At 40.7% G+C, this 25,484-nt stretch overlaps 3 protein-coding genes across 3 annotated transcripts; 1 reads left to right on the plus strand and 2 right to left on the minus strand.

The window, feature by feature from the left end:
* Nucleotides 1-15: 15 nt before the first annotated feature.
* Nucleotides 16-5,692, plus strand: LOC124277147 (glycoprotein-N-acetylgalactosamine 3-beta-galactosyltransferase 1-A-like). Its single transcript, XM_046712803.1, has 3 exons — nt 16-172; nt 3,861-4,480; nt 5,594-5,692. The coding sequence occupies exons 1-3, from the start codon at nt 16-18 to the stop codon at nt 5,690-5,692; spliced, it is 876 nt and encodes a 291-aa protein (XP_046568759.1).
* Nucleotides 5,693-9,796: 4,104 nt separating this feature from the next.
* Nucleotides 9,797-16,049, minus strand: LOC124277191 (phenazine biosynthesis-like domain-containing protein 1). The gene is made up of 8 exons (XM_046712861.1): nt 15,821-16,049; nt 14,819-14,918; nt 13,903-14,001; nt 13,671-13,780; nt 12,756-12,785; nt 12,177-12,265; nt 11,424-11,674; nt 9,797-10,088 (listed from the first exon to the last, which is right to left on the minus strand). The coding sequence occupies exons 1-8, from the start codon at nt 15,917-15,919 to the stop codon at nt 9,979-9,981; spliced, it is 888 nt and encodes a 295-aa protein (XP_046568817.1). The 5' UTR covers nt 15,920-16,049; the 3' UTR covers nt 9,797-9,978.
* A 2,814-nt stretch (nt 16,050-18,863) lies between these two features.
* On the minus strand, nt 18,864-24,645 carry LOC124277148 (phenazine biosynthesis-like domain-containing protein 1). The gene is made up of 9 exons (XM_046712804.1): nt 24,494-24,645; nt 23,626-23,725; nt 22,770-22,868; nt 22,156-22,265; nt 21,066-21,095; nt 20,697-20,791; nt 20,215-20,442; nt 19,756-19,793; nt 18,864-19,218 (listed from the first exon to the last, which is right to left on the minus strand). The coding sequence occupies exons 1-9, from the start codon at nt 24,590-24,592 to the stop codon at nt 19,046-19,048; spliced, it is 972 nt and encodes a 323-aa protein (XP_046568760.1). The 5' UTR covers nt 24,593-24,645; the 3' UTR covers nt 18,864-19,045.
* Nucleotides 24,646-25,484: the final 839 nt, after the last annotated feature.

Consider the following 25,484-nt stretch of genomic DNA (forward strand, 5'->3'; position numbering starts at 1 on the left):
TCAAAACACCCCAACATGACTGCATCTGTTCGTGGTGCTGCTCTTGGTCTTACAGTTGTGCTGCTAACTTACAACTTGAAGCTTCATTGGCGGAACAACGAGGAAGGTCGTCCAAACAAACACTCTGTGGTGTACAGGCACGACGCGGACCACACGCAACACAGAAGAAGGTGTACGTATGATGCTTATAATGATAGAATTCAGTTAGATATGGGAACACAAAAATAATTGAAGATTACTTGTTGTACAGTAAAAATCGCAATAAGGAAATGCGGTTTAGTAACTCTTCTTTTGGGGTGCACGAGATACGTCGTACTAAACTAACGCTCTCTTGTAGCCTCTCCATTACTTGTTTCCGACATGTCTGTCGAACATAATCATAGGTGCCCAAATATGGAGATGGCACGTGCTGACCAGACAGCTAATAAAGCCACCGGAGGACATTCTTCCTTTTGTGGTTTATTTTGGGGCGAATGTAGGTCTACTGTTGACTGAAGCTGTACTAAACCATGTCTGTATGTTTACACGGATACATTCATCTTTATGGTTTCAACATGGTATTTAACCTCAATAGTGCAATGCTGACACATTGTTTGGATTACAACACATTTTATTTCCTGAGTGAGTGAGTTTACTTTTACGCCGCTTTAAGCAATATTCCAGCAATATCATGGCGGAGGACACCAGAAATGGGCTTCACATATTGTATTATGTTTCCTGAGTGCGACGTTTCGATACATATTCTTGTACCGGTTTGGAAAACAGTATAAGGACCTATATCGAAACTGAGATCGGTACAAGAATCCGTGTCGAAACTAATAATCGGTACAAGAATCTCCATTGAAACTGTGATCGGTACAAGAATCTATATTGAAACTGTGGTCGGTACAAGTATCTATATCGAAACTGTGATCGGTACAAGAATCTATATCGAAACTGTGATCGGTACAAGAATCTATATTGAAACTGTGGTTGGTACAAGTATCTATATCGAAACTGTGATCGGTACAAGAATCTATATCGAAACTGTGATCGGTACAAGAATCTATATCGAAACTGTGATCGGTACAAGAATCTGTATTGAAACTGTGGTTGGTACAAGTATCTATATCGAAACTGTGATCGGTACAAGAATCTGTATCGAAACTGTGATCGGTACAAGAATCTATATTGAAACTGTGGTCGGTACAAGAATCTATATCGAAACTGTGATCGGTACAAGAATCTATATTGAAACTGTGGTTGGTACAAGTATCTATATCGAAACTGTGGTCGGTACAAGAATCTATATCGACAAGAATCTGATCGAAACTGTGATCGGTACAAGAATCTCCATTGAAACTGTGGTTGGTACAAAGTACAAGAATCTGTATAAACTGTGATCGGTACAAGAATCTATATTGAAACTGTGGTCGGTACAAGTATCTATATCGAAACTGTGATCGGTACAAGAATCTATATCGAAACTGTGAAACGGTACAAGAATCTATATTGAAACTGTGGTCGGTACAAGAATCTATATCGAAACTGTGATCGGTACAAGAATCTGTATTGAAACTGAAACTGGGTTGGTACAAGCATCTATATCGAAACTGTGATCGGTACAAGAATCTGTATCGAAACTGTGATCTGTGATCGGTACAAGAATCTGTATCGAAACTGTGATCGGTACAAGAATCTGTATTGAAACTGTGGTTGGTACAAGAATCTGTATCGAAACTGTGATCGGTACAAGAATCTGTATCGAAACTGTGATCGGTACAAGAATCTGTATCGAAACTGTGATCGGTACAAGAATCTGTATCGAAACTGTGATCGGTACAAGAATCTGTATTGAAACTGTGATCGGTACAAGAATCTGTATTGAAACTGTGATCGGTACAAGAATCTATATCGAAACGGAGATGGGAACAATAATCTATATCGAAACTGTGATCGGTACAAGAATCTATATCGAAACTGAGATCGGTACAAGAATCTATATCGAAACTGTGATCGGTACAAGAATCTATATTGAAACTGTGATCGGTACAAGAATCTGTATCGAAACTGTGATCGGTACAAGAATCTATATCGAAACTGTGATCGGTACAAGAATCTATATCGAAACTGTGATCGGTACAAGAATCTGTATCGAAACTGTGATCGGTACAAGAATCTGTATCGAAACTGTGATCGGTACAAGAATCTGTATTGAAACTGTGATCGGTACAAGAATCTGTATTGAAACTGTGATCGGTACAAGAATCTATATCGAAACGGAGATGGGAACAATAATCTATATCGAAACTGTGATCGGTACAAGAATCTATATCGAAACTGAGATCGGTACAATATCGAAACTGTGATCGGTATCTATATCGAAACTGTGATCGGTACAAGAATCTGTATCGAAACTGTGATCGGTACAAGATCTATACAAACTGAATCGGTATCAAACTGAAACTGATCGGTACAAGAATCTGTATCGAAACTGTGATCGGTACAAGAATCTGTATCGAAACTGTGATCGGTACAAGAATCTATATCGAAACTGTGATCGGTACAAGAATCTGTATCGAAACTGTGATCGGTACAAGAATCTGTATCGAAACTGTGATCGGTACAAGAATCTGTATCGAAACGGGGATCGGTGTCTAAACGGGGCGGTGGGGTAAAGCGTTCGCTCGTCACGCCGAAGACCCAGGTTCGAGTCCCCACATAGCTACAATGTGTGAAGCCCATTTTTGGTGTCCCCCGCCGTGATATTGCTGGACTATTGCTAAAAGCGGCGTGAAGCTCAACTCACTCACTCACTGTATCTAAACTGTGATCGGTACAAGACTCTGTATATTTGAGGTTAAATATAAGTAAACTGTATTTATTTATGGCGGTAATCACGAAACTAAATACAAAGACACTTCGGGAGGGATCCGCGTTTGCATAGTCATCAGGACTCTCTCTTCGGAGTCTCAGTGCCATGGATTATGCTGAATCAGTACCAGTGAACATCTGTGTTAGAATTGATCTTCCGCAACCCGGGCTTATTGTAAGAGGCGACTAACAGGTCAGGTTCGCTGACTTGGTTAATGCATGCCACCGGATTTGCGTAGATCGATGCCCATGATGTCAATCACAGGATTATCTGGGCCAGGCTCGATTATTTACCGATATATTCATATAGCTGTAACATTGCTGAATGCGTCGTTAAACAACAAACACAAATTCTGCTTATACTGTAAAACGCAATAGGGTTTTGCAAGACTGATATCTATCCAGATCATTTTAATCTGCAAGTAAATTTCCGGGCAAAAGAAAGTATACGCTCGAGCAATTGATCAAATGTTTACAAGCGTTATGACGCTGAAAACGGTCGCTGAAACTCTGCAAACGTAAAATTGTTATTAAGGTCCACAACAACGATAGATGCCAAATACAGAACTATCGAAAAAAACTGTGTATTCTTTCTTCTGCCTGTAAGGGCGGTGGGTTCGCTCGTCACGCTGAAGAGCCGTTTTCCATTCCAGCTGTACAGTTATTATTGCCGTTTATTGCAAGAAAATTGCCAAAAGCGGCATAAAGCTACTCATTCACTTCTGCCAGTAGTTTACACCTTACTCGTCATTTTCTATCCCACTACGGGGCCGTGGGGTAGCCTAGTGGTTAAAGCGTTCGCTCGTGACGCCGAAGACCCGGGTTCGATTCCCTACATGGGTACAATGTGTGAAGCCCATTCCTGGTGTCCCCCGACGTGATATTGCTGGAATATTGCTAAACGTGGCGTAAAACTAAACACAGCCACTCACTTATTCCATCTCATTACAACATGTGAACTGTTGTAGGCGATAGTTGTTATCAATGTGAACTCTTGTTCCACACAGCTCCTCGAATATTGTGCTGGGTACTGACACAACCAAAGAATCTCAAAAACAGAACTACTGCAGTGAAAGAAACATGGGCAAGTGAGTGTGATACAACGCTGTTCTTCAGCTCATTGACTGACTCTACATTCCCAACGATCGGACTTGGCTTTGAAGAGAAACGTAGAAATCTAATCAAGAAAACTATGGGTGCACTGCGTTACATTTTCAAACACTACATACACAAAGCTGATTGGTTCCTCAAAGCTGACGACGATACCTACGTCGTTGTAGACAACGTACGTCACTTCCTGAAAGAAAAGAACCCGGATGAGCCTGTATACTATGGTTCCAAATTTCGCCTGGAAGATTTCACCTATCACAGCGGAGGAGCAGGTTATGTCATGAGCAGGGAGTTGTTAAAGAACATAGTACTACACAGTAATCAGACACAAGAGTGCGAAGAGAAGGGCGCCGAGGATAGACGGATCGGCATGTGTGTGAAGGCCCTAGGTGGTGTAACCGGAAACAGCACAGATCACAATAACCAGGAAGTATTTCACTGGTCGTCTGCTGAGTATTTTATGACAGGACAGACGGACACGACACCTTCTTGGGTACGCATGCGACAGACATTTTGGGTAGGTGAATTTTGGTGTGTTTGCTCAAACATGTGCCTTCGAGAAGGCAAAGAATCTCTGGTCTTTCGCTTTTCACGTTTGAGATATACCTTATGTTTGTATTGTAACGTGCTCTTAACGGGGTTCCTTGTTGTGTTTGTTCAAACATATCGAGAAGATATAGAACATCTTGTCTTCACCTTTCACGTTTGGGATACAATTTTAAAATATATATTTATGTGTGCTTAACGGGTTTTGATCTCGAAGGCATAGAGTCTCTTGTCTGTAGCTTTTCACGCCTGGGATAAAAGGTGTTTTTTCTAACGTGTTCTTAACGAGTGGAAATATCATAATAAAAAGTATTATGCTCCAGAAAGAAAAGCTACACTGTGAACAAAAACTGAGCTAAATGTACATCCTCTTCTTGTTATTTCGAATTACTTGAACTTGTCACGTGACCCCTCGAATGATTTTAAAGGTATATTTGAAGAGGGCATATATCTATTATATATCGCCATTTTTGCTAATTATATTGGGAATACCATTTTATGCTTGTATTATATTTTGCTTCTCTGTTTCGCTTGTCAAACAGCTCAGTATGAGTATATATATAGATCATGCCACCCGAGAGAGTAGTCGATAAACATGGCCGTGTTTTGACAGTGTACATACTGTGTTTTACAGAAATCAAACAACAGACTGAGCAAAGTATCCGTATCGTTTCACTATATGAATCAAGGGGACATGCGGGCAATACACTACCTCCTAAACAACCTCACCGTTCATGGATTTCATAAACCCGACACATTCAGGTAACATGAAGTAGTGGTGCTATTTGGTCCTCTGTCTGCCTCAGAGGTAACACACAGGTGTGGTGCTCTTTGCGCCTGTCATATCAACTGCTCTCTACAGAAACAAGAACAGACAGAGGCAGTGATCTTGTGTGGTGATGTTTGTGCCTCTGTCATATCAACTGCTCTCTACAGAAACAAGAACAGACAGAGGCAGTGATCTTGTGTGGTGATGTTTATGTCTCGGTCATATCAACTGCTCTCTACAGAAACAAGAACAGACAGAGGCAGTGATCTTGTGTGGTGATGTTTGTGCCTCTGTCATATCAACTGCTCTCAACAGAAACAAGAACAGACAGAGGCAGTGATCTTGTGTGGTGATGTTTGTGTCTCGGTCATATCAACTGCTCTCAACAGAAACAAGAACAGACAGAGGCAGTGATCTTGTGTGGTGATGTTTGTGCCTCTGTCATATCAACTGCTTTCTACAGAAACAAGAACAGACAGAGGCAGTGATCTTGTGTGGTGATGTTTGTGTCTCGGTCATATCAACTGCTCTCTACAGAAACAAGAACAGGCAGAGGCAGTGATCTTGTGTGGTGATGTTTGTGCCTCTGTCATATCAACTGCTCTCTACAGAAACAAGAACAGACAGAGGCAGTGATCTTGTGTGGTGACGTTTGTGCCTCTGTCATATCAACTGCTCTCTACAGAAACAAGAACAGACAGAGGCAGTGCTCTTGTGTGGTCATGTTTGTGTTTCTGTCATATCAACTGCTCTCTACAGAAACAAGAACAGACAGAGGCAGCGATCTTGTGTGGTGATGTTTGTGCCTCTGTCATATCAACTGCTCTCTACAGAAACAAGAACAGACAGAGGCAGTGCTCTTGTGTGGTCATGTTTGTGTCTCTGTCATATCAACTGCTCTCTACTTTTCGCGAACACCTATATTATTACTACTTGATAGTGATTCATAAACACATGCTCTGTCATCGTATCTCCTGGCGTCAATCACTGGATTGTCTGGTCCAGACGCGATTGTTTACAGACCGTTCTCTACAGCTGTAATACTGCAGAATGCGGGGTCAAACATACATATACTCATGATATAGTCAGACTTGTACAATCGACTCTGCTTTTAGCAGAGTTTCTTACGGATGTAGAAAGGGTTGTGTCGTTTCTATCACAAACTTAGGCGTTTTCATTTGAATACGTATGATATTAAGACTCGGGTCATGGAATTTTGCCCGACAAATACGATCTAATCCATTTCTTGTCTTGCCTAGAAATGGAACTTTGCAGATACAATTCTATGGCAACGCTCTGTGTCGTCTTTGATTGTAAAGAGAAATTTAGTTCAAGGATTGCTTGAATTTGTTCCAGTATTGTGTTGTTGTTTATAAAGTCATGGTTGTTTGATCAACCAGAAATGTGACACTTATAACATATGTCGCAAAGTGCTCGTCGTGTTGTCATAAAATCCATAGAGCAGATGGTCGTATTGGACTCAAAGGGTTCAATACTCATTTGAAATCAGCTCACGAAACACAGCCTTCTCTGAGCAAAACATGGGCACAATCATGTATATTGTCAGTTCATCATGATCCACACGTGTATCCTTCACTCATTAATCATGCAGTGTTCGGCCACGAATAGACTTATTAAAGGTAGTAATTGATCGTTCATTTCATCGAGCGGCTTTTATGAAGGCACAAGGACGCAGGTTATGATGTTTACTGGAGTGTGTTATTTACGGGATATGCTCATTCTTTCTTGTGTCAAGAAAGAGGGTTCTCAGTCGTTATCAAGTCGAAATTATTCTAGTATTCGATGACGCTGTAATTTTTGATGAACTGTGGTGATAGTGGCCAGGTGACCGAGGGGAGTTTGATGTAGTTGAGTGAGTGAGTGAGATGAAGAAACATGATAAGGGCGAATCGCGGATCATAGGTTTCTGGGACACCTGAGGGATGCGAATATCTATGAAGGCTTTGTCAAAATACAGTGTACAAGTGGTGCTGCCACGCAAACATTGCGTCTGTCTGTCTTCCACATGCACTAGGCTGTTGTGTTTGGGCGTTTGAATAAAACATGGTGTTGTGTGTTTCAGCACCCTTGTTTTTCGCTGTTTTTGACAATGTTTCATTTCACTCAAACTCAATGAATATTATATCAGTTGTTTTACTGCATGTTCCAACATGTCGTTTAAAGTGCCCATTAAGCACACAAAAAGGCATTTACCTTAAAGTATAAATGACCTCACCACGTTTAAGTTTATATATGACTATCAATAATTTTAGGGAGTTCCCATACTTTTTGTTTGTAGTATATTTACAAAACTGTGATACATACAGATCAATGATGTACGGGTATTATATCAATATTATGTTAATAAACATATATAACGTAATCGATGAGAAAGCTGTTATGTATATATGGATACATTTGAAAGTCATCTAAGTACAAGGAAGAGAAGGTCCCATTTGTGATTGAAGTTTTTATTTTATTATTGTTTTACGGGGGGATATATGGTTTTCTCGCTCGCTTATCTTGCCCTGCCTAACTATCTCCTAAATATCATGTAAGTGGTGTATATGCACCGTTCTTTTTCGTTGTGTTTTTCGTGCCACCGTCAGCACTCCTGCTCATCAGTGCGGGATGTAAATGAAAGGTCTGGGTAAATCGTTGGTTATAAGAAGCGTCTCTGACGGTCCGGTCATTATGACGTGCAGTCAGACACTAAGCCTGACAACCATTCCAGTTCCCAAGTACCGTCAGTTTGGTAACGATAGAATTGTGCGCTCACGAATAAATGGTGATCATAAAATATCTAACTTGTTCTGTATTGTATGAGTGAGTGAGTGAGTACGGTTTAACGTCGCTTGGAACACGGCGTGAGTGAAAGTTTGTTGTTTAACGCCGCACCCAGCAACATTCCAGCTTCGGTCTGTAAAAAACGAGTCTGGACCAGACAATCCAGTTGATTGACATCATGGCCATCGATCTGCGCATGTGCAATGAGATGTCATGCATCAAGCAAGTTAGCGAGCCTGACCACCTGACCCCGTCAGACAACTCTTAGAGCGAACGTAAGTTGCTGAAGACCAGTTCTAGCCCGGATCTTCACGGGTCCGTAAATGAAAGCCGTAAACGGTGCACGTCTTTAGATTGTAAAACGAGCATAGAGACACGGTGGTGATAAATCAAGGCTCACAACATTAATCGGGTGAATTTCGCTCCCACAATCAGAAGATCCTGGCATGCTAAGGGACTCACCGCCACCAATGCCTGTTCTATTATTTCCAGAGTAACACTTTTGCTTATAAATGCTTGATTTCTTGACCTGCTTCATTCTTCAGTACGACAGGGTACGTTTACACACGTGACCAGTGATCCTGATCACCCGTTTCTCAGTGTAGTCGGTGTAACAAGTATTTCTTACTGAGGTTCCACCCCTGTCAACAACCCCAAACATACATTGATGGAAATAAAATACATATACCAGCAAATAATAGTATTTCATAAATGGAGGACACAGGCTCGGTGCTGACATCTTCAGCTAAGAATAGTGACCGGTGTGTGTTACTAATGATGGTTTCCGATCCACAGAATGGAAACATTTTCAGTGAGTGAGTGAGTTTAGTTTTACGCCACACTCAGCAATATTCCAGTTACGGCGGCGGTCTGTAAATAATCGAGTCTGGACCAGACAATTCATGCAGTGATCAACAGCATGAGCATCGATCTATTCAATTGGGATACGATGACATGTGTCAACCAAAGCAGCGAGTCTGACCACCCGATCCCGTAAGTCGCCTCTTACAAGCATGGGTTACTGAAGATCAATTCAAGCCCGGATCTTCACGGGTTGGAAACATTTTCAATTGGCAAGAGGGAGATTGGCCGAAGGAAGCCGGAATAGGCCTAGGAGAAATGCAGACTGAAAAATTACTGGACGGGCAACGTGGTGTATAATATCGATGTGTGTGTTGATGGAGCTTGTGCCTTGTTCCTTCCCCTAATGCCTACATGAGCGTCTTGGAGATGATTTACAAAAGCAACGCTGTACCATAAGCAGTATTATTGAGAAATATATGATGATATTGTATAGCTGAATCCGCTTATCAACCAGAAGAGAGTAACACATGTTATATTTGGGATTAATCGCCAGCATACACAGCCAGCCGTCTAACCCATTCAGTCGGTGTCTGCACAGGACGTCGACCCTCGGGTGAAATGTCGTCTGTGGAAGCCCCGGTGGCTGAATGGGTTAGACGGGTGGATTTGTGTGCTGACGATTAGGTGCCTGACTGTTAGGGTGTGGGTTCGAATCCCGGGTGGAACTCAACCCAACAAAGGTACAAGAATCTGTACTTTACTGAGAAAGTGTAATCCCAGATATAAGATGTGTTACAGCTGACCACTTTCTAAATTCCATGGTGTATTAATAACCAGAAGAGAGTATGACCCTAACCAAGGTGGAATGGCATTGGGATATTCTAAATCACGGTACACCATACATTTCTTTAAAGCCGCTTACAGTCATTATGAAAAAGACAACGTTTTATTCAAAGCAACCGAAATAATGGCATTTCCTCCTTACTTGAGGTGTCACTGACAAAATGGCGACCATGGTGCTCTTGGCTATATACTGCAACAATGCCAAGGCGGAGAGGTGTTCCTTTCATCACTGACTTGTTATGCCCAGCTGTTTCTGGTTACTATGGCTACAGTTTCATCACTCCGTCCATGACAAAAGCAGCCTTACCCAGCAGTTCCACTCGGTCACCTCTCAGCTTGACCACGACCTCCCCACCTCGCGCAGAACACTGCCTCGCTACAAGAAATCAAACACTGCTTTGAAACAATTTGGTTCAATCGCCACAGCTGTGGGACATGACCGGCGATTTATTGAATTGTTTATCCCATAAAGGGGCCACCAGCTCATTATACATTTCACATTGGTAGGATCACATCAAACACATCAATGGAGAGCCATAGCAATAAACAAATTAGGCAGAGACAGAGTTGTCTTGATGGCACAAGGATAATAGGGAGTGGATAATAAATCTAATAATATATCACTATTTTAGATGATGACCTTTAAGAGAATTTCTGGTTCAGAGTGGACTGGAATATATAAACTGACATGGTTAATATTGGTTATAAAATTATTTATTACACAGGAATTTCTGCCTTTTTTTTACCGGCGGCTCCTTTATTAAACAATACGAAATACTAATAACATCTCACTGACGTATATATTATCTCCTCGTATACTAGAGAGGGGCGTTTGGGTAGCCTAGTGGTTAAAGCGTTCGCTCGTCACGCTGGGTTCGATTCTGCACATGGGTACAATGTGTGAAGCCCATTTCTGGTGTCCCCCGCTGTGATATTGCCGGAATATTGCTAAAAACGGCGTACAATCATACTCACTCACTCGTATACTAAAGATTATAGCCTTGCTCCAAGGCAGTACTCAATGCTAAGCCCATGGATGTATAGTAATTGTATCCTTTAAAGAGGCAAGTCTAGATAAGGGGACCAGTCTGTTAGAAGTATATTTATATTTTTTAGAAATTATCATTTAAACTATTAATTATAACATTAGAGATGTGCAAGTCTACAGAGACTACAGCTGATCCATGTAACACAGGAATCCTGGCTACTTGCTCAGTGTCATGGGTAGTCTGTCACACAGACCCTGAAACAAATATATTAAAGAAAGCCTATGCAAGTCTAGAATATGTGGCAAGTCTAGATTACTACAGCCTCTGAAAAAAAAGAAAGTCTCTGAGCTCCTTTTCATTATATTTTATGATATTAATTTTTAACTGCTTTTTCTGAAAAATGTGTTCATTTCAGAGACTAGATGTAAGTCTATGGCATGGGTTCTCTATTAGTTGTCCAAATGTCGAAGGACCAAATGTGTCAAAGAGTTAGCGGGACTTTTTCTGCGTACAAGCTGGAGGGAGATCCCCAAGTGACGTTGCTTCTGCTGGGGATATTACATACACGTTGACCTAACTGGGTGACTATTTGTAATTTATTTTGAGTAGTATACATCAAAATTATACCAAAGACGTGACACACGAGAAGTTCCTCGAACTTTTAACCAACCATTCAAGATGACTTAGAGAATTCAACGGAAATTTCGCTGACTCAAACTTACTAAAGAAATCATTCTTTCCTAATTGTTCTGCCCAGTAATGCGCAAGAACTGTCTGCGCAGATCCGGTGACAGGATCTTCGGGCATATTTACCCAAGGCGCAAAACAACGGGAAACAAAGTCGTAGGGGGCGCCACCATCACTCTGGTAACCGTCACCGGGAGGCCCTCTGGTGGTGACAATGACAACAACCAGTCTATCGGTGGATCTCTGCATGGCCGATATATCGGGCGTCCAGGACTCAAATTCTTCTCTGTGATGATAAAGAAAAACAGTCACTGGTGTGTATTAATAATACTACCCTTTGTCAGCTCTCAAGTATCGACAGTCCATTTCTTCAATGCAATTAAGAAAACAATAGTATTATCCCTTCAATATGTCATCTGTTTCGTACTTTGTGGGGACCAGTGTTGAGAAAGTTTTCCATCAGTGTACTTCTTTTGGCGTGAAGTCCGTTTTCTAATGCCTGAATGCTGCACGTTCCTCAAATCCATTTTCCAGATCTCAGAGCCCTGCTTGTTTTGGTGAAGTGTCACAGCTACATTGCATGGGTCGCTATATAGCTGGAATATTGCTGAGTGCGGCGTAAAACTAAATTCACTCGCTCACTCTTTGTATGGCAGGGTGTAAATATCTTGCACATACTCAATTTGTAAATCAGAATTTGTGTAAATGACGTTCCAGAAAGTTATCTTTGTGTTATGACATAGGACCAAGGCCAGAAATGGAATGTAAACTCACAATGAGCATCTTACCTGGACCATCCGTCGTGAAGTCGTACAAGTAGATAACGCTGGGAATCGCAGTAAACGATGTCGCTCACACCAGATACATCCCCCAAGGACTGAAATGTACAAGTGAGCACATATGGTGTTGTTATGTTTTTAGTCTTGATGTAATTAGTACATGTTAAATTTCTGATCTATCAAGCAGTAATGTTTTATGATTGTGTCAATATTACAACGATTATAAACTCACGGGCGAAAGAAACGTCACCTCGTTTTTTTAACATGTCACAAAACAACAAACTCAGATTTTGGAAATTACAAATTACACGTGGAAAATTAATGGATTTACAACATTCTGAATGATGAAAATGTGAACTACAGATAGAATAATCACTTAGTGTAAGGTAAAAGATTAAAAAATCATTTTGGTGACGTTTCTTTAGCCCGTGAGTTTATGTTGTGTTCAGTGCCAGCTGGTGTTAGACTTATCTTAGTGCTTAGTATGGAAGGTATGTTATACACAGATTGACCCACTGATGCTTGACATCCCACAATCAATATAAATAAACAATGTTTGGAAAAGGTTTTATTAAGAAGAATACATACCGCTACTAATTGCTCATGTTGACTTTGATCCTGTAAAAACAACCCAGAAAAGTCTTCAAACCTCAGAGCAGAAATTAATAGGTTACTAAACGTCTCGGAAATGTAGCCAACGGTATCCCTGTTTGGTTATTTGTAGTTGGTAAATCCAAGTGGAATTAAATCGTTTGATAATGTTATCATTATTTATAATGAGTGTAATCAGGCGGTGGGGTAGCCTAGTGGTTAAAGCGTTCGCTCGTCACGCCAAAGACCCGGGTTCGATTCCCCTCATGGGTACAATGTGTGAAGCCCATTTCTGGTGTCCCCCGCCGTGATATTACTGTAATATTGCTAAAATCGGCGCAGAACCAAATTCACTCACTCACTGACTGACTGACTGACTGAGTTTGGTTTTACGCCGCTTTTAGCAATATTACAGCAACATCACGGCGGGGGACACCAGAAATGGGCTTCACGCATTGTACCCATGTGGGGATTCGAACCCGGGTCTTCGACGTGACAAGCCAACGCTTTAACCATTAGGCTACCCCACCGCCCCCACTCACTCACTCACGCTAGAACATGTTTAAATAAAGTACCGAGAATATATATCTGGCATGATAAATATACTATATTCTGAATCACTAAAAAGCTGCACACAGACTCCATTCGGTTACATTGGTTAATACTTTTGCAATGTTTCCGAAATGAAATGAAGAACTGACTGATTCATGAAACAACCTATCATGACTGATCATCCACCTTACAATTTAGTAGACACATAGTGTGGTGTCACAGTATTGAAGAGTCCCGTCGTGACATTAGAAACACTGTTCAAAACGGCTTAAAACCAACCTCACTCACTCACCACCGTATCCCCTTGATGTTTGACCTTCTAGATCATAATAGGACGATACCACAATGCATCCAACCCACCTCTTTCACAGCAGCGCCAACGGGGAAATCCATGTGAATCCACTCGCCCTCACGTTTAACAATCAAATCCCCACTCAGTGTCTTAAACACGATACGGTCCTGTTTGTTGTCTGTGGAACAAAATAAACTTGATTCTTGCGTTGAATGAAGTATACCATGTTAACGAGCAGTGTTCATTTGGCAATACTGAGTCATCAGTTCACTAAGGAGACGGTTCGCGTTTTCTACTCACCCAATTTCCCGAACAAAACAGCTGCTGATGCCAAAGTACCATGGCCGCACAGTTTGGATTCCTCTTTTGTAGAAAACCACCTCAAACCAAACGTATTATCTGTAGATAAATTAAAAGGTGTACACTATTACTAAGATGGGGCGGTTGTGCGGCAAGTACTTCAAATTATGCATTTTGAGGTCAAACGAAAAGAACAATGTTTTCATCATGCAATTTTCAGGAAGTGAAGTTAATCCCGAAATTTAATTCTGGGAATGGGGCTGAAGGAGGACAATTTATTTTTGAAAGACAAAAATTCCCAGGATCCCGAACCCTTGTGGTAATATGTCACGGTGACACCGTGACCAGACGGATTGGACTGGTGCTCGCGCTATTAACCACTAGTTTGGCTGGCTAGGCCTCTCGTGCAGTCGTGATATAGCTGTAACAACCCAAACCATAGTTAACTCTCTTGTCATCATCTCAGTTAGACGCAGTGAAGATTAAACTACTGATATATGCATCCAGACTCCTTGCAAACGACGGGTAGTCTACAAATAGTGCAGCCTGTATTGCTTGCACCATTTACATATTTCCCAGATTGTGAGCTGGATAGGGGCGGTGGGGTAGCCTAGTGGTTAAAGCGTTCGTTCGTCACGCCGAAGGCCCGGGTTCGATTCCCCACATGGGCACAATGTGTGAAGCCCATTTATGGTGTCCCCCGCCTTGATATTGCTGGAATATTGCTAAAAGCGGCGTAAAATCCCAACTCACTCACTCGCTATTGTTTGGATAACACTACCAATTACGTGACAATTTCATAATAACAATATTAAGTTTGCACTCCCCTCAGAGTCTTGTGTTAACACAATCCTGTTACTATCGGTTAGTTTCAAACCTTATGATGGGCCAGTAGTCCTCGTAGTGAAAAACTTACTTTCCTTGAAACTATCCGACTTGTCTAAAAGTTTGATAAAAGCAGTTTCAGACAGCTTCATCTCCATGGCGATCTTCTGCAGGATATCATCGTCTAGATTCTGTAGACATATTTCAGTGAAATGTATGAAAGCACTAACAGCATCGGTTACATGTATGTGGAGACACTGAAACTGACACACAATATCACATTATGTAAAGTATAAACTTCATAATTTCTTTGATGTAGGGTTAGTTACAACACAAATAAAAATCTTCTATGTGGTCTTAAGTCATTTTCATTGGATTTAGGGCTATAGCTTGGCCAGGAGGTGTGGTGGGTCGAACCCCTGGGCGCTGATACTTTGATCCGCCAAAGGTTTATAATACTCTAAATCAACTTCCTCTTCTCTGGGAAAATGTCGTCTGCTGGCAAGTAAACAAAGGGGATAACTGATAGTTACGTATTTATCGTTGTTGTATTGATAGTTACTAACATGTTGGGTTACTTAATTTATTGTTTATTGTTGTAAGGATAGTTAATGTAAACTAATTTGAATCAAATGATACATTACACAAAAACGATGTGTAATTGTTGATTTTGATCCTGTAAGGACGGCTTGGACCTTAAAAAGGCCATTCCGCAGATGAGAAATTATTAGAATATGAAATCATTTCGCGCTTAGAGTTACCTCCCTTTAATACTCATCAGCTTGTTTATTCTCTAATCACACTCCGGCACAGCGATGACTTAACATAACAGGTACTATGCTGGCTGGCCGCATTGAACTCTGGGTAGGAGATTGCTCTCTAATGTCTACATGTGGTGAGATTAATCTCAGGGAGTGGACCTGTTCTTTCAAACATGAACCGATTCTTTAACAGGGAATTGGGGTTTTGTCATCACGTGATCAATATAACACCTGTACAACATCACTATTATCACATGAAAACATTGGCAGGGTGTCCTCATTGGACTTATGATCCTATTGGTAGCCTACCTAAATACAAAGGAGAAACTTACTGTATCGGACGGCAAGGGACAGACGGCCGCCGGGTTGCCTTTGAAAGGGACGTCAGTGAAGGCATCGACTGTGTAGAGGTGGAGGGTGACACCGGCCATGTTCAGAGACCTTCAGAGATGCACCCAACGGAGGTCGGGGGCTGGGAAGCGTACGACCTGACCTAGTTTAGCGGTTCATTCGCGGGAGGTCTCCCTTCGAGGGGTGTTTTACAAAATGGCAGATCAACTGGGTCAACTGGCCTCAAACAACACATAGCATAGGATTAATGTTTCTACAAGCAGTGACAAGCACTAGATTTAATTTAAAAAGTGGAAAACCGGAAATTCCAATATATGTTATTGATGTACACTGTAATGTAATAAGGAAAAAGAATACGATGTTGTGACATAAGAAACATATTACATCCATCTGGGTAAAGCTATTAAATATCAAACCTTTCGGGATACATTGATATGATGTCTTCATGACAACCATACGGGTAGGTCTGTTGAGTAGATATACTCTCTAAGCACTCCTGGTCGTTTTCTAAGTAGTGCCGAGTTACTGATATCAGTAATTAATGTTTCTGAATCATCAAGTCATTAAAATTTAAACTGAATTAAAGACATGACCACAAGTCATTATATTGTCCTTTAAATAACGAATAATAAATCATTTCATGATATTTTGAATTAATTTAATGATATGATCATGAAAGATTTTATTATATCAATAACACATTAATGTATAAAAAAGTATTAAAATATACCCACATCATGAAACAAATAAGTGATATCAGTGAACTATGTCAAAAGGCGCGGAATATTTCAGGTGAGACCTTGCTAGGAAACATAAATTTTGAATCTAATGCGTCAATGTAGCTCACCCTGCCTAACGCCAAGTGAGATTATGTTCATGCTCTCTAGTCCTTGTATGTAATATGCCAAACATGGCTCACTCCCTTCCTTTCTTCCAATGTTCGAACCTTATGCCATATTCATTTTCATTTCTTTGGTTTAAACACAACATCCCTCGCACACACTGAAAATGTGGCTTACAGGGCGGATCTACTTACCTGTAAAATATTTTAGAGAAGATTTATAATGCACTGATGAATTGTTCCTATCCCATTTACCAAATGTTTAACCTGACTTTCAGTGTGCATGTGCATGTAGTCTACGAATGAAACGACCCAAGTATGGTTCTACAGGAAAACACGTATTTATATCAGATGCTGAATATGTATGGACCTGGCACACCACTGGCCAACACTGGACATCCTCAGGGCCAGTGAGGGTCACATTGTCAGACACATGTTAAAGATCATAAAAGTTTCTGCAACACTTTTATGCATAATGACTTTCAGAATCGCATTCCAGATCCGAAAAACGTGTTCCGCAGGTGCTTCTACAATTCAGGTACATGGAGTAGACGTCAATCTATTTCGTTCCAGACATGGTCAGTTGGAGACAGATCGTGAGATCGAACAGGGCAGGGCAGCACATACACAATGTTCCTATAGTATGGAAACGAGCAGGATGAGTGTGAGTGAGTGAGTGAGTGTAGTTTTACGCCACACTCGCAATAATCCAGATATATGGCGGCTGTCTGTAAATAATCGAGTCTGGACCAGACAATCCAGTGATCAACAGCATGAGCATCGATCGACACAATTGGGAACCGATGACATGTGTCAACCAAGTCAGCGAGCCTGACCACACGATCCCGTTAGTCGCCTCTACGACAAGCATGGTTTACTGAGGATCAATATTCTAACCCGGGTCTTCACGGGTACGAGCATGATGAAAGTAAATACATGCAAAGTCTTGACCTAAATAACCCTGGTACAGCAGCATATGGCATCTTAATTTAACAGGCTACTGCACTGGACACTATGCATATGTTATTTTTGTAACTGATGCTATATGCTATATGCATGGAAAGGTCCTCTTCCTTGACGGAACAGGGGTAACTTTCGAGCAGGTATTGTATTATGTTCTTTGAAAACATCACAATACCACCAGGGTTAACCACACTTCAACACTTAGAATATTAATGTGAATGTAGGAAAAGGGACTATATGAAAGATTAAGAAGATTACACTCAGACACATTATACTGACTCCGAGCCGACCAGTCCTTGTTGTACCCATTAATGCCGAGTGCCAGGCAGGGACCAACAAGTAACCATATTTTAACGTCTTTTGGTATGACGCGGCCGGGGATCGAACCCGCGACCTTCCGCTCTCCGGGCGGACGCTCTAACCACTACACCACGGAGGCGGTTGGAAATCGTCCGGATAGCGAGGCGCCCGGTTAACTGGATCAAACAAGCAAAACGTACTGACGATGTATATCGAAAACGTATTCACGTGCATGTATGTATATCAATAAATCAATAGTCAATAGTAAAAACAATGAATCACAACCTATAAATACACCACCAATAAACATTCTTTCAACACGTTGACACACATTATACATCTTACTTCACATGTTTACATTTCCCATGTAGCACATTATTTCTGTGATAGGTGTTTGTTTTCTTGGTTTGATTTCTTCCAGTTTCTTCACTAAGTCCATCACTAAATTCACAGAACCTTCGTCGCCATTACATTCGTAGAAAGTCAGCAAACTGTTTGCCTGTTCAAAAGCTTGTGTTACTGTTTGATATCATCAGGCTCGTAATTCTTGAGCACTGATTTCAACTCTTCTCTCCCTTTTGAAATTGCCGGTTTATTTGAACTAGCTGCTTCGCCCTGATAGTTTTTCTTGGAGAGAGAGAAACGAGATTTGAAACGTGACAGCCAACCACCTGAATAGGAAACATCCGAAATGCTAAGTTGTGTGCCAAACAATTCCGCTTTCTGAACAATCATTGCATTATTTACTGTAATTAGAGTTACAAGTAATATATCAGTTGTAATGAGATATACAAATAATTTTCATTTTATTGATAACCATCCAGAATTAAGCATACTCCATGGTCATGTTAGAAATGGAATTAAAGAATTCGAAATACTTTTACAGCATAGATTCTTTTAAAAAAAACTAACTCTTTAGATGATCGTGAAAAATACGATTGTATTCACAGCAACACAAACATGAAATATGAACCAGATGAGGTATTATTGAGAATGGGCGCATGTTTTGTAATGGCAAGGATTGAGCCCAACAAAGCAGGATATGTATTCATTATATCACTGAACAATTGTAGTTATGTCCGGCTGTTTCTGGTTACTATGGCTACAGTTTCATCTCTCCGTCCATGACAAAGACAGCTTTACCCAGAAGTTCCACCCGGTCACCTCTCAGCTTGACCACGATCTCCCCACCGCGTGCAGAACACTGCCTCGCTACAAGAAAGAAGATTGTTGTGAAATTTGGTTTAATTGTTACAAGGCGGCGACCAGGATAGCCTGTCTCACAGTCCCTCAACCACATTATTTTCCCTACTGCCAAGCCCTCTCTGCAATGCTAAAGCCCTAAATACAGCAAGTCTAGATTTCCTCAGGTTCAGGTTCTGAATCTCTGGTCTCCCTGGGGCTCCTTTTCAATATAAATGGGCTTGTTTGTTACTATCAAAATTACATATATTCTGAGACTAAGCATTAGTCTACGAACAGGACTGCAATGCTGGTAACAGTGCATTCACCTACTTATATTATCCCCCTCGTAAGGGACAGTTTACAGATTACCTATGTAATACACTACTAGCTGCAGAGGCATTACCACGGTTACTTAAATCTTCCAGGCCAGAGGACAAAATGTGTCATGTAATCTATCCGTAGTAGATGGTCGAAGGACCAAATGTGTCACTTAAATCTTTCAGCTGTATCTGGTCGAAGGACCAAAGGTGTCATTGAGTGAAGGCGCTGGGCTTAACAACCCTTTCAGCAGATATTGTTATATCACTACGCGTCAGCTGGAGGGAGAGTGCCCTATGTCGTACACACCTATCATGTCAGTGAAGGCAACGAGCATCTGTATAGAGCTGGGGACATTATGTTTCATACCAATATATGGATGATTCGGGTAATTTGCCAAATATATGAGGAAAACGGCGTGTCTTGATATTCATACCACTATTTTATAACATGTTCATGCTTATGTCACAAAGTATTATGGAAGATTGATTATGTTTATAGTCCTGTGTATTTCAGTATGCTTTTTGAAGTATTATTTGTATTTAGTGCTTATTTACTGACGTCACAGTGGATCCGGTTTCCTCTTAAACCCAAAGCGTTTCACCCTGGAAATGAACTCGTAACGCAATATACATGAAGTAAAAACACACGTCACATGCAAGATGGTCTCCCTAGATCTTCTCTTACTAGTCAAGGTATCCTATAACATAAATTAAATCTTACATTTCACTTAAACAAACTTACTAAAGAAATCATTCTTTCCCTAACTGTTGTGCCCAGTAATGCGCAAGAACTGTCTGCGCAGATCCGGTGACAGGGTCTTCGGGTATATCGTCCCAAGGTACAAAACAACGGGAAACAAAATCGTAGGAGGCGCCACCGTCACTCTGGTAACCATCACCGGGAGGCCCTCTGGTGGTGACAATGACAAGAACCAGTCTATCGGTGGATCTCTGCATGGCCGATATATCGGGCGTCCAGGACTCAAATTCTCCTCTGTGATGATAGAAAAAAACCATTCACCGCTCTATATTTTCTAAATCTTCTTTTAGTCAGTTCACGAGGGTTGAGCATCCGTTTCATATAAATAGATATTATAAAAAACCAAGAATATTCTTCTTCTTCAAAGTTATCAGAAAATTATAACAGTAAGAAAATGACATTCCATAAAGTTTTCTTTCTGTTGGTTACAACATAGGCGGGCATGGACATGGTCGACAAGAGGTATAATGTTTGCTAAGAAGGAATACATTACCTGGACCATCCGTCGTGAAGTCGTACGAAGTAAATAACGCAGGGAATCGCAGTAGACGATGTCGCTCACGCCCGATACATCCCCTAACGACTGAAGTGAACAAGTGAGCACATATGGTCTAGTTAATGTTGTTAGTGCATGCGAAAGCTGTGTGACCTATCAAACAATAATGTTTCATGATTGTGTCAACATTAATCTACTGTAGTTTGTGTAAACTCCGTTTAATGTATGTTGCATGCTGGTGTTGGACTCTGCATCGCATTATTGACGATATGGACACTGATCGTCCTGCTGATGCTTGACATCCCACAATCAATATAAATGAACAATGTCTGGAAAAAGATTTATTAAGAAGAATACATACCGCTACTAACTGCTCATGTTGACTTTGATCCTGAAAATACCCAGACAAATCTTCATACCTCAGAACAGAAATAAAATGTTACTAAGTATCTCGGCAGAATTTGATCCCATTTATAACCATTAAAGCATCTACACCATCAACTTTAGTCTATTTCGCTAAACTGCACCCACTTTGGCCTGTTTCAGTAAAGTGAGTGAGTGACTTTGGTTTTACGCCGCTTTTAGCAATATTCCAGCAATATCACGGCGGGGGACACCAGAATCTGGCTTCACACATTGTACCCATGTGAGGAATCGAACCCGGGTCTTCAGCGTGACGAGCGAACGCTTTAACCACTGGGCTACCCCACCGCCCCTGTTTCATTAAAGACATTCTGACATGATACAATAGCTTTGCGCGGACACCAAATGTTTGCCCTATAAAACCTGTTCGAAGTATCCAAAATGAAGCTGATGTTCTTGAGTGATTTATAGCAATCTCAACCTCATGTCAACACTGGCCGTTCTAGTCAGAGCATACTATATATAGCTAGACGTTAACTATGCTGAAAGTTTTTCTAAACTGCGAGACTTAATATTAAATACACTGGAGATTTAGCGTTCATCAGATATACAAAAATATGTTAGTGGATTGGCTGTCAAGGTTTTCTCAGCAGTCTGTTCAATTACATACTAAATTAATTCGCCTATCGTGGGTGCGAATCTTGGATTCATCTTCATTACGATCATTTGCTTGCCAATATGAGAACCGTGGTGGTGTTTTTCACACTTCCGGTATGATGTTGACATCAACAGCTTGCGCCCCTTCATGTTTCCCTCGCAGGCATTCCAGGGGCGGATCCCGGATTTTGGAGCAGTGGGGGTGCACATAAATCATGAAGTCCAAATGTGAGGGAGGAATGCTCCTCAGGGAATTTCTCTGGATGCGCCTCCTGAATTCTCTCACGCCTTGATACAACAAATGCTACTGAAAGTGGCGTTAACTCTAACTCATCCACATGTGACCTCGATGTTGGACCTTGCAGATCATAATACGAAGATACCACAATCAGAGATCATATATGGTCTCTGCCACAGTGTATCCAACCCACCTCTTTCAGAGCAGCGCCAACGGGGAAGTCCATGTGGATCCACTCCCCTTCACGTTTAACAATCAAATCCCCACTCAGAGTCTTAAACACGATACGATCCTGTTTGTTGTCTGAAGAAATAAAGTATGGTTGATTTTGATTTTGAGTATGTCCTGTTGACGAACAGTTATATAAACTAGACATCTAGTCTCTGAACCTAAGGAGGGACGGAGAGACTACTTTCTCCATTTACAAACTTACTAAATATTATAGACCTGCATGGGATGTATTCGATATGTTTGTTCCAGGCGCTGTAAGACAGACTAAGCTGAAGTATACACTTGGAAATATTGCTTAATGAGTTCATATCCCTGTGAAGATCCGGGTTAGAATTGGTCTTCAGCAAATCATGCTTGTCGGAATCGGGTGGTCAGGCTCGCTGACTTGGTTGACACATGTCATCGTATCCCATCTGCGTAGATCGATGATCATGCTGTTGATCACTGGATTGTCTGGTCAAGACTCGATTATTTACAGACCGCCGCCATATAAAGCTGGAACATTGCTGAATGCTGCGTAAAACTCACTCAGTTACTCATACAGGGGATGTTTCGGAATTCATGTTTTCTACTCACCCAATTTTCCAAACAAAACAGCTGCTGATGCCAATGTAGCATGGCCGCACAATTTGAATTCTTCTTTTGTAGTGAACCACCTCAAACCAAACGTATTACCTGTCAAGACACATAATAATGCACTCAATTATCGATTTTGTTGAATCGACAATGCGACAATTACCGTGTTAGTATGTCCTGGGACATGCGAAGAGATAAAACCTAATGAAAAAGTTATTTTTGTCATGCTAGTCCACCTCCAACATCAGAATGCCCCTTTGTCGTTCCTTGTGTTTCAATCACTGATTTGCCAAGCTTGGCTTCAATTATTCTTTGGCCGTCGTGAAAGAACTGAAATATTGACAATCTCACTCGAGCTCTACTCATCTACTTAATGAGATCTTGTCAAGAATACGTTATAAGCACACCGTGGTAAGCGAATATATTCGTATAGAATACAATCTAGTTTAATGGAAGTCTCAACAAATTCATCGTCAAAGAAATCAAATATCCCTAACGTCAACTCATACTTTATTTTCAAGTTTATTTTCAGTTAAAAGTGTTGGTTTTAAAGAATAGTCAATGTTGATCTAAGTTACAATTGTGTAGGTTTCTGTGTGTACACTATATACTTGTTTATGGGATGGTTATGCCAACTTTTTCATAATGTCGTATCCCATCCCAGAGAACACTGTCAATGGGCACAATGCGTGGTTTAATTTCACCTTACAGGTCAATGTAAATTACGTGGTTATTTCACTTTATATGTCTATCTGAGACTTCTATCTGTTGCGTGTTGCGTTCTGTTAGCCCTCTTATGACAAACTTATAATCCAACACTGTCAACTTTTGGATACGTGTCGATATAAAAACTTACTTTCCTTGAAACTATCCGACTTGTCTAAAAGTTTGATAAATGCAGTTTCAGACAGGTTCATCTCCATGGCGATCTTCTGCAGGATATCATCGTCTAGATTCTGTAGACATATTTCAGTGAAATGTATGAAAGCACCGGCATGAGGAGACAAACAGAAACTGAAACATAATATCACAATAGGGCAAAGAACAAACTATGTCAGCGATAGTTACGCATTGTTGCGGCGATGTATAGTGTTGCTGTGATAGTTCCTTAACGCATTGTTGCATGACAGCGACAGTTACTTTCAGTGTTGCTGTGATAGTTACTTGATGTATTGTAGTGACAGTTACTTAATGTATTGTTACTTGCACCGTGTTGATGGGTGTATTATTGCAGTGATAGTCACCACACATTGTCGTGTTGACTTTTATTTAATATACTGTGGCATTTGCACAACATAGCAATTTAGTTTATTACAGTGGACGAAAATATAAGCAATGTGTTATTGGTTGATTTGGAACTTTAAGGGAGGGCTTGGACCATTAAGCAACAAGTGAACAATGTGTGAATAGCAGAATTGAGGTCGTGCTTAAGTCACACGGAGGGTTGTGTGACAACGTTTTTAGAGGTACTTCCCTTTAATACTCATCCGCTCGGTTACTCTCTGGTTTCTGCAAGTGATTGAGATTAACCTCACAATCGGGGACTAGAATTGTTTTAGCAATAATGAACAGACTCTTTACAAACAAATGTACATATCCTTCTGTCTGCACGTAGCCAGTATAATACCTGTACAACATCACTGTTATCACATGAAAAGGTTGGCGGATGTGTTCTCGTTGAAATTATGCTGCTATTTGTATCGCAATAATGAGGAGAAACTTACAACTTGGGACGGCAAGGGACAGACGGCAGCCGGGTTGCCTTTGAAGGGGACGTCAGTGAAGGCATCGACTGTGTAGAGGCGGAGGGTGACACCGGCCATGTTCAGTGTTCCACACAACGGAGGTCGACGGCTGGGCTGTGTGTAAACATGTGTGTGGCCTGACCTATTTTATCCAGGGTGGGCCACATCTTGGAGTCACATTCTAAACAGTGATAGTATCAGTGTCATCAACTTATTTGATGTTGCAGCTGAATTACAGATATAATTATGAGGCATTAGTATTGTAATGATAAATGGTACCATTTACTCACTAGATTATACAATTAGGAATTCATTTAATGATAACACCAAATATTTACCGATACAATATCATCATTTTGATATCCAGAGAACTGTAACGATGTCGGCAACACTTTAATGAGTGGCATTGTTAGAATTTGAGGAGTCAAATAAGGACAAACTTTATGGATGAACAGCTTCTATTTTTAGGTGGTGCGGCGTTTAGATAAAGGTAGAAAACACTTATATATACAGTATATAATTAACAAAAACAACAAGAAGATAATTGAGAAGTACAATAAGCAATGTGATGATAAGGGATTACATCTAGAAGCCAGTGGGATGTACAGGGGTCAAGTCAAGTCAAGTCAAGTCAAAGTTTATTCTCATCAGTCATATACATGACATAGAGTAAAACAAATATACGTAAACAACAATGAAACACATACATATTACATTAACGGAGCGTACGCAAGCCCCATTTTACAAAAAAGAGCAAGTTTAACAAGTATTGGTTTGTATGTGATAGACATAAGTGAAATATATTTATCCACAGTGGGATGTTTACAATAATATGCAGGAAGATATTTGTTTCGTAATTCGTTTAACTCATTGCATTCTAACAAAGTGAAATTCATCCCCAATTTTACTCTTGCATGATGTACACAATCTACTTTCTTTATAAATTTTATGCCATCTACTAGTTTCAATA

This window comes from Haliotis rubra, unplaced genomic scaffold, assembly GCF_003918875.1.
Source record: "Haliotis rubra isolate DU_JTF1 unplaced genomic scaffold, ASM391887v1 Scf219, whole genome shotgun sequence".
Classification (NCBI taxonomy): Eukaryota; Metazoa; Mollusca; class Gastropoda; order Lepetellida; family Haliotidae; genus Haliotis; species Haliotis rubra.

What these genes read in the sequence shown, in the direction of transcription:
- LOC124277148 (XM_046712804.1), bottom strand. Translation starts at nt 24,592, where the DNA reads ATGGCCGGTGTCACCCTCCGCCTCTACACAGTCGATGCCTTCACTGAC. An exon ending in TGTTTTGTTTGGAAAATTGG is followed by an intron (nt 22,266 to 22,769) that starts GTGAGTAGAAAA and finishes TTATTTCTTCAG; the next exon opens with ACAACAAACAGGATCGTATC. An exon ending in TGCCTTCACTGACATGATAG is followed by an intron (nt 19,219 to 19,755) that starts GTGTGTACGACA and finishes ACTGTGAGACAG; the next exon opens with GCTATCCTGGTCGCCGCCTT.
- LOC124277191 (XM_046712861.1), bottom strand. Translation starts at nt 15,919, where the DNA reads ATGGCCGGTGTCACCCTCCACCTCTACACAGTCGATGCCTTCACTGAC. An exon ending in AACATGAGCAATTAGTAGCG is followed by an intron (nt 12,266 to 12,755) that starts GTATGTATTCTT and finishes TGTACATTTCAG; the next exon opens with TCCTTGGGGGATGTATCTGG. An exon ending in AGGAAAGAATGATTTCTTTA is followed by an intron (nt 10,089 to 11,423) that starts GTAAGTTTGAGT and finishes GATTTCTTGTAG; the next exon opens with CGAGGCAGTGTTCTGCGCGA.
- LOC124277147 (XM_046712803.1), top strand. Translation starts at nt 16, where the DNA reads ATGACTGCATCTGTTCGTGGTGCTGCTCTTGGTCTTACAGTTGTGCTG. An exon ending in CACGCAACACAGAAGAAGGT is followed by an intron (nt 173 to 3,860) that starts GTACGTATGATG and finishes TGTTCCACACAG; the next exon opens with CTCCTCGAATATTGTGCTGG. An exon ending in GCATGCGACAGACATTTTGG is followed by an intron (nt 4,481 to 5,593) that starts GTAGGTGAATTT and finishes TGCTCTCAACAG; the next exon opens with AAACAAGAACAGACAGAGGC.